Source organism: Cherax quadricarinatus, chromosome 44 (assembly GCF_038502225.1).
Source record: "Cherax quadricarinatus isolate ZL_2023a chromosome 44, ASM3850222v1, whole genome shotgun sequence".
Lineage (NCBI taxonomy): Eukaryota > Metazoa > Arthropoda > Malacostraca > Decapoda > Parastacidae > Cherax > Cherax quadricarinatus.
In genome coordinates this window covers 4,921,450-4,935,688 of record NC_091335.1, presented here as the reverse complement: position 1 = coordinate 4,935,688, position 14,239 = coordinate 4,921,450, and the positions used below count along the sequence as shown (strand labels likewise).

At 41.1% G+C, this 14,239-nt stretch overlaps 1 protein-coding gene across 1 annotated transcript in view; it reads left to right on the top strand.

The window, feature by feature from the left end:
• The window catches only part of LOC138853947 (uncharacterized), a 30,054-nt gene extending 16,116 nt beyond the window's left edge, over positions 1-13,938 (top strand). Inside the window, exons 2-4 of the mRNA XM_070093875.1 lie at positions 4,951-5,137; positions 7,986-8,073; positions 11,895-13,938. Coding sequence (XP_069949976.1) covers positions 4,951-5,137; positions 7,986-8,073; positions 11,895-13,085 — 1,466 coding nt within the window. The 3' untranslated portion in view covers positions 13,086-13,938. The remainder of the gene's footprint in view (positions 1-4,950; positions 5,138-7,985; positions 8,074-11,894) is intronic.
• Positions 13,939-14,239: the final 301 nt, after the last annotated feature.

The following is a 14,239-nucleotide window of genomic DNA, read 5'->3' as shown; positions in this document are numbered from 1 at the left end:
TATCCTATGTAGAGGAATTGACTCTATATATGGCTGTCTCGGGGGAAAATATCCAGTTCCTATCACTAGTTGTCCATGAGACGTTGTTAGTTCTATTGCAAGAATGTTGTCTTCATCAACATGAATATTTTTAAATGTATATCCTAATTTAACCAAGATGCTACACCACTAAAGGGTCCTCTCGATTTCTCCACAGTACAGTATCCACGTAATTTAATATGTTGATCAACTCTTGCAGCTGTCTCGTTCAAAAGTATAACATCGGGATTGTAGTTATGTAGTTCAACCTCAAGAAGGTAACGGTTATTAAAGAAATGTTGAACATTAAGTTGGAAAATTGTAATCCCCATTATTGCTTTTTCTTCGCTCGTACACTGCGTTCTGAACGCCTGCAAGTAATGTCATGTGTTGTATCTACACTATCCCTGCTGGACTCGTCAAGGGGAGGAGGGAACTTTTGCGTGGATGCTTGTGTATTAAAAATGCCATCATCTTCACTAGAGGCAGTAATATTAACAGACTCATTAGAATCGTTAGAGTCGTTAGAGTCATCATCATAAAACTGAGGTATGCCATTCTCAGTTTCAGGAAGCAGAGGCTCGTGAGAGTTAATGGGAGACTGTGTAGGCTCCAAGGGAATATTAGATAGGCAAGGTGAGTTACCTTGGGAAAGTTCCTGTTCAACAGGATCAGCTACAATAGCGGGAGAGTAGGCACCACTTTCTGGGGCATTGTTATGTTCAGGTGTTGACTTATCGGGTTGAGAGGAGTTGACAGCCTGGGTTTGCGGGGAGGGCGATCCCTGGGCCAGGGATGACTTAGGCTTATTTTTAGATGTAGAGTATGGTACATACTTCTTGTTATGAGAAGGCTGGGTCATAATAGCCTTCACATTTTCAGGGATAGTGATGGGAGTGATCCCATTCTCCATTAACAGATCATTTAAAACCTGAGAGCAGAGTTGAATGTCACCACCTGCTATGTCTTTGGCCAACAAGTACATTAGTTGTGCTCTCGTTATATCCCCGTCTGTGGATACCCGAGACATATGAGATGCGACTGAACCTTGTTGTTGTGTCTGTTGTAAGTGAGGGTTAGATTGGGGCGCTCCAAGAGGGGCAGAATTCCAAACATTGGAACCATTGGTAGAGACCTGAGGAGTCCCATTTGATCCAGGCAGAGCTGGGAAGGAAGCTTGGGACATGGTTGGTGGTGCCTGGGGAGTGGTCTTCTTAGAAGTGGATAGTTTCTTGGCGTCAAGAATTTTCTGCATTTCCTTTTTTTTCTTTCAGGACAAATAGCAGAAACAGCATGATGTTTTCCATTACAGAGGACACATTTAGGTGTATTTTTATTGGTACAATCACGATACGAATGTTGGCCAGAGCAAATGCTACAAATTTGCCCTTGTGTACTGCATTTGTTGTTGTTATGACCAAAGGCATAACACTTGAAACATTGTGTCACACTGACAAAGCGTTCCATAGAAATTTGGTCAGATGTACATCTGGTACTGAAACATTTGAAGCCATTTTGACACACAAATTTGGCCTCCTCAGGTGTCTCGAGTATTAATTTTAGTTACCTTATTGTTGTTGGTATTCGAGAATTTATGTGCTTCTACAGCCCTAAGGTCAGAATTCTCGGTATTAATGTTATCAACAATTTCATTAACAGTGCTGTGTTCCATAAAAACTGTTGATTCTGGCCACAAACACAGTCCTCTGAGCTTGATAGCTGTCAGGTGCAACTGGGGTAACACCAAAAGTCTTCAGTTTATCCAAGACATCATGCTTTAGTAGTTGAAGTAACTCTTCTTCTGAAGAGAGGAGAAGTACTGCTCCAGCGTGGGTTTGAAAAACATCCACTGGAGCAACAGTTGAGTTCGAGCAAATACATTTGAGAATGTCTTTCATGGACATTTGATTTCCATCAATACGTAATCTTACACGAATCCTCGCCATGATGCCTGGGAAGGAGCATCTGGCAGAGGAGTTGCTTAACAAAAAGGTATCTTTCCTTAATGTTAGCCTAACATCCTATTTCAGCTGACTTATGAAGGTCAGCCCCTAAGATAGCCTACCCTCGAGTAGTGAGGGGAAAGGGCCCAAGGCAAAGATCGGCTGGATTTTAAAAAACCACACGGGCTACCAGATGGTCAAAATGCCTTGTGTTAACTCGCCAAAGCGAAGTTGCCGAAAAAGAAGAAGATAGGACAGTCAGAAGGATAGCAATGTATGTAGTGTGTTAAGTGTGTGGGCCAGTGTTGATGTATGGGTGAGGGGAGGATGGGGAAGGATGGGGGGATGGGGATGAGAGGGGTGAACAAGCAAGCAAGTCACCGCCTTACCCTCTTGATGGGATGGGGCTCGAAGTGACTGCAAGCAAGTCTCCTCTCAGCTCTGGTGAAGAACTACTCAGGATAACCCAAGTAAATTCTCGAGCAACAGTGTTCAGAGTTGCTCAGCTGAAGAGCAGGAACGACGACGTCTTCTCTCCACGGTGGCTGGGCTGCAACTCTGTATCCCTTTATCCTGAATTATTACATCCAACGCCGGCAAGGCTACCTCAGCTAGGCCATCATTATTGCCATTAGCTGCAACCTTTACATCAGTCACTGTAGTGTCAGGGTTATTAACATTATATTATTGTCACCATTATTATAAGAATCACATACAACCCTGCACATAACTATATGGTGCCTTCCCTTGTTGCATTGATAGCAACTGTTCAATTTGGTATGACAGTCCTTTATATTATGATTGTCTAGACATCTGATAAATCTGTCAAGTTCTTTCATTCTCTCCACTTTAATATCCCATGAATTATAGGCATTACAATTTTTAGTGAAATGAGTACCCTTGCAGAAGAGGCAGTCTCTCTTTTCCTTGCCTGACCTCTTATTAAGTGGGTTACCCTTACTGACTTGATATGTGCCTATTTATCTCTGAACTATGATTATTACCAGTGGGATTATTTTTCCTTTTTGCGACTTGACAGATACTTCAGAGTCATTATGTGTTATATCCTTAGAACTGTTTGGCTGACTGGTCTGCAATTGAACAATTAATTCTTGCCGACCTAGTCTGATTTCCTCAGACGTACTCTGGAGGTTTTGTCAAACCCACCCTTTGCATTAATAGGTTGATCAACTGCCTGGCTTACACCCTTTAATTTATTCAAAGCCTTACTTTTACAAGACAGTTTTTCTTCCAATTCGTAATGTTGATTAATTAAAACATTCATTTCCATTCCATCTACACAATTCTCCAGCAGATCTCTTCCACAGTCTTTAAACCACAATTTGTACCAATCAAATCTACTCTCTAATGCATCTAAATATAACTTTAATTCATTAGGGTTCACGGTTCTTTGATTCATTAAATCAAATGCCTTCGTCACATGGCCTTTAATAGCCTGTAATGATGCTTTCATTACTCTAAAATCCACGGACTTGTCAGCCACATTAACTCCATCAGATCCAGTCATGGTTAGAGAATTATTAAGTAGGCACCTTATAAGAGTAATTCTTGCACTTTACTCTTGTATAAATCCTAGCCACACATGTGCTAGCAATTAATTGGGCTAATTATCATCCACCACACGATCGATTAAATTTGTGTACTCTATACCCACTTTCTTCAATTAGTCACTTAATTATTAAGAAATTAATTCAATTAATTTTTTCACTGATTGTATCCGGTTCAAAGGACCAGCAGGCAGATATGGAAAATTTTGTAGGGGTGATTACCTGTACGTACCTCAACATTACATGCATACAAGTAATCTCATTGGGAGACAACCATCTTGTTTACTGTAGTCACCCCGTGTAGACATGTGAGAAAAATTAACCACCCCTGGTCACAGCAAATGGTTTCTTCGACCTCACAATCTTATCCATATCTATCCGAGACCAGTATAAATTGGATAGCACCCACAAGTACGGCGCTACTAATTAATTGTAGACCGTATAGATTATATTAGTTTAACTGAATGAAGGGGGGGGGGTAGGCTACACTTGGATGTATGCATCAAGGAAAAACACTTGTACATAATCCCACTACTTACCAGATATTCTCTGGTAGTCACTGGATGCAGCTGGATCACCCATAACCTATCCAATTACAACATACCTAACTGGCCAGTATCAGTTTGCTATAACTAGAAGGGTTACTTAACTGTGGGTGATTGATGCTCTTTATTTCCTCCATTCACCATCTCATTTCGATGTCCTGCTACACTGACACAGTTCTTATTCCAGCAGGACGAGGTATCCATTGGTTTGTCCCGGTTTAGAAGGCGTGACTCCATAAAAACTTCACTGTCCTCGGGACGGGAACAACGTGGTCTAACGGGTTCACTCGGAGCAAGGCAACTTATTTCACTTCAAACATTCTCTTAACTTAGTGTTATTATCACTGATTACATTACAATTCACAAGATGATTTAATGTCTCATAATTATTATACACATTAGAGGTCACTCCATTAAGATCTGAGACCGATGAGTGAGGATTAACTCACGGGTATTTCCCCTGGACACACACCATGGCCGCGCACCAGTCATCCCCGGTCAAACCATTATTCACTAATTTTACCACCCTTTTACGGTGATCCTGTAAATCACGTTCCCTCACTCTCCACCAGGAACAGTTACGACACTTCCTATTATGAAGTGAGGCCTATATTAATCCTTAGGCCACCGTGAACGCCAATTTCCTGGTCCCATGTTTTCACAGCCTCCTCACTCCATTCAAAACACTCCCGCCTCTCTCATGCCCTGCCTCGACCTCTCCCCCCGCACATCCACACAGGCGCAGGGCGAACCCGGTTGGTTCTATTCAAAATACAATTTAGAACAACAGTAATGCATTAATCATGTATATTTACATTATAAAAATATATACAGTATAATTATGGGAATTTATTTTCCACACCAACCTAATTTCAGCTAAGTTGGAAGGTCAGAAAATGCCAGACTTTGATGGCAAATGGCTGAGGGAGGCGTCGAAGGTGGAGAAGTTCTTCGAGGATTGTCATCAGAAAGGCACTTTACTAGTCGCTTACCACATCAACCTCAATACAACTGTACCTCTCCAAGAGGACCAAGTTAAACTGGCTCTTACACACCTCTACAGGTAAGTTTAATCGATAATTTGAGTAACAAAATACATGCTGTGTGGGGTTACAATTGTGAAAAAGAAAATTAGAAAACCTGTTTGAGTTAGTGTGATACTATACAGTCTTTGACTAATGAGTATTGGTATTGTTCAAAGTACATCGAGTGCTTATTACATTCGAGACAATGTTTATCTTCTTATTGTTTTGTCTCATGAGAATAGCATCACATATATGTGCTACCTATCTCTTTAAACACATCAGATGTACGTGTATAATAAAAATGATTGGAATTTGTTTTATACTCCGATACAGTTTTAATTTCCTCGAGTTTTCCATAGTGAAGTAATTGAAATTTGTCTTCATTAAACTTTATATTGTTTTCTGCAGTCCATTTAAAGATTTGGTTATTATTATTATTAAAGATTCGCCGGTATTCTCCCGGCCCAGGCCTTTTCCAAGTCGTGGCCTGGCCTTGGCTCCCTGTCTAGGGAGTGTCTGAGACCTAAGTCTCCCATGGGAGGAGGCATAAGGACCTCCTCATCTTTGGGACCAACTGTCCCCAGGCCTAGCCACAAGCTAAGCCTCTCTGGTCTGTCAACCCTGTCCCAAGGGGACTAATGGGAATAACAGGCTTGTGAGCTGCAAGCTCGGGCTCAGGCACCTACCCTACCCTAGAAGGGCTAGGCATGGTGTGGAAATTATTTAATTTCCGAAGCTATAGTGCCTAATAGGTGTTTAATGTGTTGATGTGGGTCAGGAAATGTATTTGAAAATGGACTAGAACCAACAGGGAAGCTCTGCGCCTGCGCTGATGGGCGGGGGGGAGGTCGAGACGGGGCATCACAAGCGGGAGTGTTTTGAATGGAGTTAAGAGGCTGGGAAAGCATGGGACGAGGAAATTGGCGTTCACGGCGGCCTAAGGATTAATATAGGCCTCACTTCATAATAGGAAGTGTTGTAACTGTTCCTGGTGAAGAGTGAGGGAACGTGATTTACGGGACCACCGTAATAAAGTGGTAAAATTAGTGAATAATGCTAGGACTGGTGGTGACTGGTGTGACGCCATGGAGGGTGTCCACAGGAAAATACCCATGATTTAATCATCACTCATTGGTCTCACATCTTAATGGAGTGACCTCTAATGTGCATAATAATTATGAGACATTAAATCTTCGTGTGAATTGTAATGTAATCGCTGATAATAACACTAAGTTAAGAGAATGTGGGAAGTGAAATAAGTCGCATTACTCCGAATGAACCCGTGGAGTCCTCGTGGTTCTAGTTCCAAGGATAGTGAAGTTTTTATGGTGTCCCGACTTCTAAACCGGGACAAACCAACGGATACCTCGTCCTGCTGGAATAAGAACCGCGTCGGTGTAGCAGGACATTGAAATGAGATAGTGAATGGAGGAAATAAGAAGCATCAATCACCCACAGTTAAGTAACCCTTCTAGTTATAGCAGACTGATACTGGCCAGTTAGGTATGTTGTAATTGGATGGGTTGGGGGTGATCCATCTACATCAAGTGACCAGAGAATATCTGGTAAGTGGTGGTATTGTATACATGTGTTTTTTTCTTGATGGATATATACATGTGCAACCTAACCCCTCCTCCCTTCATTCAGTTAAACTAATATAATCTATACAGTCCACAATTATTTAGTAGCACTGTACTTGTGGGTGCTATCCAATTTATACTGGTCTCGGATAGATATGGATAAGATTGTGAGGCCGAAGGGACCACCTGCAGGGAACAGGGGTGGTTAAGTTTTCTCACATGCCTACACGGGGTGACTACATTAAACAATATGGCTGTTGTCTCCCAATGAGATTACTTGTATGCATATAATGTTGAGGTACATACAGGTAACCCCCTATAAAATTTTCCATACATGGTGTCGATCCTAAAGATTTGATTTATGCCTACTTGGAGACGTGCAGTGTCTTCGATGGAAGACAGTCATGCAAATTCGGGTGTTATCTGCAAAGGAAGACACGGTGCTGTGGCTTATATCTCTATGTGAGATATGAGGATGAGGAACAGAATGGGGGCGAGTAGTGTACCTTGTGGAACAGAGCTTTTCACTGTAGCCATCACTGATTTTACTGTTTAATATTACTCTTTGTGCTCTATTTGTTAGGAAGCTATAGATCCATCTACCAGCTTTTGTCATTCCTTTATCATGCATTTTGTGTGCTATGACACCATGATCGCATGTGTAGAAGGCTGTCACAAAGACTGTGTATACTGCATCAGCTTTGTTTATCCTCCAGAGCATAGAAGACCATGTCATAATCGTCTAGTAGTTCGGATAGACAGGAACAACCTGCTCTGAACCGATGCTGCCCTTGGCGATCTTGCTTCTTAGAAACCTTTCAAATATTTTTATGATGGTGACGTTAGTGCTATCAGTCTGTAATTCTTTGCAACTCCTTTATTGCCACCTTTGTAGGGTGGGGCTACATCTGTTTTTAATGACTGTGGGATGACTCCTGTGTCCATGTTCCCTTTCTATAGAATGCTTAAGGCACGTGAAAGGTTCTTCTTGCAGTTCTTGATGAATATGGAGTTCCACGAGTCTGGATCTGGGGCAGAGTGCACGGGCATGTCATTTATTGCTATTTCAATTCTTGTGGTGTTAGGATAATATAGATTTTTTAATTAACTCTTCCCTCCCTCACATCAAACCAGATTAGCTCCCATTCTCCCAGGCACCATATGACCCCTACACCTTTAACACTTCTCGATGTGTATAGCAATAAAAAATTAATTTTATATCCAAGGTAGCATGTATTGACATAATTATGCAACACTATTGTAATGTAATAATGATACAGTATTATAATATTACATATTGCTACAGGAAGGTTCCATGCCTACATGTGTGTTTTGGCGAGCGTGAAGGAATACTGTGGATCCGTGAAGCAACCAACAAAAATGTTGACTTTAAGGTAAGTCCGAAGGAGCACTATGGTTCTGTGAAGCAACCAATAAAAACTGGAGGTAACTGGAACGTAACCCTATTTTTCCCCTATGTTCTTCACTTCGCAAAACTTAGCACCGACTTTCAGGAACAAGCATGTAGCATTATGAGTTGAAAACATCGTATAAAACATTTATATTCGCGGGGAAATGCAGAAGCTCGTGGGGTCATTCTTATTACATCCATAGGGAAGCCCTAAACACATATGAGTCTTGCAGTGCCTAAGGAATGGGAGGTTATTGGGATTTATCATGGAAAGAAGGTAGTGCCAGTTCTTACTTAACAGACTGTACTACAGAATCTGACACTAACTTTTTCCTTATATCTGTGGATTCATGAAAGGTAAAAGTGTGCAGAATTATATTTCCACATTTCTCGCTGCACACACCTCAACTAGTTTTACCACATTTCATGTAGTATAACAGAACCGTTATACTACATGAACTAGTCAGAATGAATATTGGTGGTAGCCTACTGTACTCGATAATAGGATACCTCTGTCCTCTACCAAGGCTTTGGAAGCGAGTCTAAAAAGATGTCCCTAGGTACACTGCAGAGAGGAGTTCTCAGTCCCATGCTATTAAATGTTTTGATTAATGCTCTCCTAAATGCTCTACCTCTCTCACCTAAACATATAGCTATAAGCTATGCTGATGACATCATGATACATACAAGAGGGCATAAGAAGGTGAGCACCATTCTTAATGAAGACAAGCAATTTGTAATCGACTAGGCCTCATAATATCTTCCTTTAAAACAAAGATATTAACAAGCAAACGACATCCCCCACCCATCTATTTGCAGGGTGAAAACATTAGCTACGTTAAAACTTACAGATATCTTGGTATAGATGTACCCTTTAACAAATCCACTATACCACAACTAAATAAGAAATGCAGTTAGGCTAAATGCTCTTAAAGCTGTTGCTGGCTACAACCCCAGCTATGGCCATGACTTGCATATTTCAAATCCTACCTTTCTAATAGGTATCAGTATGTCACCATTAAAGACACAACCTCCTCAACACGACCACTTGATACTGGAGTGCCACAGGGAAGTGTCCTTGGTCCCCTGTTCTTCCACTTATACATCAATGATCTTCCCAATGTATCGCAACACCTGAAACCAATTTTCTTTGCTGACGACACGACTTATGTCATCTCCCACCCTAATCTTGCCTCACTCAACACCATTGTTAACGAGGAACTCCTAAAAATATCTACTTGGATAACAGCCAATAAACTTACACTCAACACTGATAAAACCTTCTATATTATGTTTGGTAACAGAGCAGGTGTTGCACAATTAAACACTAAGATAGACAACACTCTTATTGCTAAACATAACGAGGGCAAATTCCTAGGCCTACACCTCGACAGCAACTTGAAATTCAGCACCCATATCCAACACATAACAAAAAAAAGTATATAAAACTGTTGGAATCCTCTCTAAGATACGTTACTACATACCACCATCAGCCCTATTCACACTATACTATTCACTCATCTATTCCTACCTCACATATGCTATTTGTGCCTGGAGATCAACAGTAATTGCCCACCTAAAGCCAATAATAACCCAACAAAAAGCCGCAGTAAGAATTGCCACGCAATCCAATGCTAGGCAACACACACCGCCACTCTTCAAAGACCTAAACTTGCTGTTCAGAACATCCACACTTACTACTCTGCAGTCTTCATCTACAGAACCATAAATTCCAATATCAACCCTGAACTAAAACACTTTCTTGATAGTTGTGACAGGACCCATAGGCATAATACCAGACACAAACATCCCTTTGACATTTCCCTTGTCCGACTAAATCTATACAAAAATTCAATGTACATAAAAGGACCTAAAATCTGGAACTCCCTGCCTGAAAACTCGAGAACTGCAGACACAACCACCATTTTCAAAAGCACCGTTAAAAAAAACTTATCTCCCTAACACACCCCACCGGTAGCTAACACACACACCACAGGTAGCTAACACACACACCACCGGTAGCTAACACACACACACCACCGGTAGCGAACACATCATATCTGTGTCTAGCATTAGGAATAATATTAGGAGAGAAGTAAATAATGAATGTTATAGGAATGCAGTTAGAAGTCTGAGTAGATCTATAACCCACTATGATAACATGAACATAGATAAGTATGTTTATGGAGCAACTTGCAATGTGAACACTGACTGATGTTGTAGTGGCCAGGCTTAGGCTTGGTTACAAGTACTGACTGATGTTGTAGTGGCCAGGCTTAGGCTTGGTTACAAGTACTGACTGATGTTGTAGTGGCCAGGTTTAGGCTTGGTTACAAGTACTGACTGATGTAGTAGTGGCCAGGCTTAGACTTGGTTACAAGTACTGACTGATGTTGTAGTGGCCAGGCTTAGGCTTGGTTACAAGTACTGACTGGTGTAGTAGTGACCAGGCTTAGGCTTGGTTACAAGTACTGACTGATGTTGTAGTGGCCAGGCTTAGGCTTGGTTACAAGTACTGACTGATGTTGTAGTGGCCAGGTTTAGGCTTGGTTACAAGTACTGACTGATGTAGCAGTGGCCAGGCTTAGACTCGGTTACAAGTACTGACTGATGTTGTAGTGGCCAGGCTTAGGCTTGGTTACAAGTACTGACTGGTGTAGTAGTGGGCAGGCTTAGGCTTGGTTACAAGTACTGACTGATGTTGTAGTGGCCAGGCTTAGGCTTGGTTACAAGTACTGAGTGATGTAGTAGTGGCCAGGCTTAGGCTTGATTACAAGTACTGAGTGATGTAGTAGTGGCCAGGCTTAGGCTTGGTTACAAGTATTGACTGATGTAGTAGTGGCCAGACTTAGGCTTGGTTACAAGTACTGACTGATGTTGTAGTGGCCAGGCTTAGGCTTGGTTACAAGTACTGACTGATGTTGTAGTGGCCAGGCTTAGACTTGGTTACAAGTACTGACTGATGTAGTAGTGGCCAGGCTTAGGCTTGGTTACAAGTACTGACTGATGTTGTAGTGGCCAGACTTAGGCTTGGTTACAAGTACTGACTGATGTTGTAGTGGCCAGGCTTAGGCTTGGTTACAAGTACTGACTGATGTTGTAGTGGCCAGGCTTAGGCTTGGTTACAAGTACTGACTGATGTAGTAGTGGCCAGGCTTAGGCTTGGTTACAAGTACTGACTGGTGTAGTAGTGGCCAGGCTTAGGCTTGGTTACAAGTACTTCTGGCAGTTTGGGAGACACACACATGATGATCAAATTAAATGAAAATTATGTGATCAGGCATATGGTCACTGTCTTGAACACTATGTGCTTAATTGTCCACTTATTGAGGAATACAGAGACAGACAGTATAATAACCTATGTGACATGTCGATCTCTTATTATTGAAAATAAGATACCAGATATACTAATCAAATTCCCTAAATTTGCTTGTAACATATAAGTGAACTGTAGATTTGTAGATATAAATCCAAATGTACACTTGTTAACCCTTTTTGGGCCTATTTTCCAGGCCTTTTGTGTATCCATATGTTTTTGCGCTACCGTGCCACTTTGGTGGCAAAATTGTATACCTGGAGTATACCTGGAGAGAGTTCCGGAGGTCAACGCCCCCGCGGCCCGGTCTGTGACCAGGCCTCATGGGAACTCAGCGCCTGATCAACCAGGCTCTGTGAACCTAAGAAATTACTAAATTATTCTAATAAACATTCTAAGATCTGACTTGCCTGCACTATTTTTTAAAGTTATTTAGCATACATTGGACACAAATTAAACGTTATAATCTTAATTTATATTTCCCACAGGTGCTTCCCGAGACAGAGGTGAATGAAGTAATGGCCTGCCTTAAATCATATCAATACAATTCAGATACTGGTCCTCTGTGGTGTGCCAGGCTGGTGGCTGATACAAGCAGCGGTCAGTGTGAGCAGACCACTTCAATGGTGGACAATACAAGCACTGGTCATTCAGGCCAGGCCTCCCCACACATTCCTGATGACAACTTGGTATCCTTTCCACATTCCTATCATCTGTTCCTGGGGTTTCATCATAGTATTGTTGATGGTTTTTCAGCCATGAAGATCTGTGGCTTTACTGTTACGCTGCTGAATGATGTTATTACTGGAAAGCCCATTAATGATGATCAGCTTGGGGAGTTTGTATCACGTGAGGAAACCATGGAGCTGGTGCTGGCCAAAAAAGCTCTTATTGAAGCTGACCCATTATTAATGAAGAAATGGACTGATGAAGCTAACTTAAGGAAAGAGACGGAATCATTCTTTAGCAGAATATATCAAATACCAGAAGGAACAGAGGAGAAATGTCTCGCCTTAGAGCGACAATTAGATACAACCACTACCAGGAAATTTTTAAATAAATGTCGTGCTGAGAGAGTTACAGTTCATTCTGCCTTCACTGCTCTTGCTGATGCAGCTCTAGTTGAACTCATGGCTGAGAAAGATGCTGTCCAGGACACTTACAACATTTATAATTATCATTCCGTCAATATGCGACGCTACTGGAAGGGTGATGTTTCCAAGTCTCTTGGATGTCATGTATCAGCTGTAATAATGAACACACACACCCCTAGAAATATAAATGAAATATTTTGGGATTTTACTCGCTCAGTTCACCAGGAGCTTCAGAGTAAGTTAACATCTGGCACGGCACTGGAAGAGGAAGCGTTTAATTTGTTAAAGCCAGAATCAAGAGACACTATCGAATTTGTCGCAGAATTCGTTCCACCTGCCTACTTTACCAGCAATATGGGTGATGTGACCGCCCTGGTCAGTGAAGGAGGAGATCACATTAGGGTGACCTGCGTTATGAGATCCATATCAAACAACAGCGCTTTGGGCACCTGCAATCACGTTTTTCACACGTTCAGAGGTCGCTTCTTACATCTTCTGGATTACAACACCAGATTTGTGAGTACTGAAATAGCAGAAAGTTTCTGTAATAAAATTTTCGATAATTTGTCGAAAGTTATTGAATGATTAGGGATGCAAATTATGTACCAAGGAAACACTAAACCCGCTGGGGTTACACAGCACCTGGGAAGTAGGAGGCTATCAGTTTATCTCGCAAAGGAGAGAGTTGCTCCGATTTCTGGAATTGCAAATCTATCACTGCAGTAGAAAATATTGTATATTTTCCAAAAATACAGTGTATTTTGTATGTAAATTGATGGAATATATTGTAGGTAATAAAAATTAATTTGTAAATAAATAAAGAACCAGCGAAATGGGTGAGCGTCGCTGGGGGAGAGAGTCGCCATTGTTTTGAATTGACCGAGACAAACGTTAGTGAAAATCGGAAGAATTTTCGTCGCTCTAGGGGTTATATTGGGCTTAAAACCTCTCAAATAGGAGCAGAAATTGTTGGATTTGCAGTCCTACATAACATGAACATTAGGCGAGTGGACAGGACAGTCAAGGAACCCCAGCTAAGTCGATGTCTATATTTGTTGAAATTCTGGCCAGTAGTTTCTTCATATTTAGGCAGGGGTTTGTGTATGATACACCAAGTAATCTCCAGACAAATTGGTGAGTCTTATTATTATAAATTCTCCTTCAATGTATATGTATTCATTTTTTAAATTTAATATACAGTCCACATATTTGTATTAATGTTTACCAGAATTCCTGGTGATGTACATTTCATTTGAAATTAATGTAGGTCCAGAGTGACTTGTGGAGATATGACAGTAGGTATCGAAGGGGGACATATTTGTTATCTAGGTGTCCTAAAATTCCTATATGTCTCTGCAATCTTGATAAAGTTTAATTATCTTTGTTACTTTTAAAAAAATTACTGGAATGTATCTGAGATACATCCAAGTAAATTTAATTTTCCAGAACTGCCATGAAAATAAACCTGATATTGTAAATGGCATAAAATGCTGACGAGTTGATGATTAAGACACATGTACAACAGTTGGGTATCTTTGTTGTTGAAATGTTTCACCTACACAGTAAGTTTCTTCAGTCATAGAGACAGCAAGTGTAGTAATGATATGATGTAATCAGTCCATTCCATTAACCTTGAAGAAAAAGTATCAGGGGCAGTCAGTCTCTCAGTCTGGAGAAGAGTTCAGCTTCAAGTGTCTTAAGCATTAAGGGAAACCTTGCATGTTATATGTATTATTACA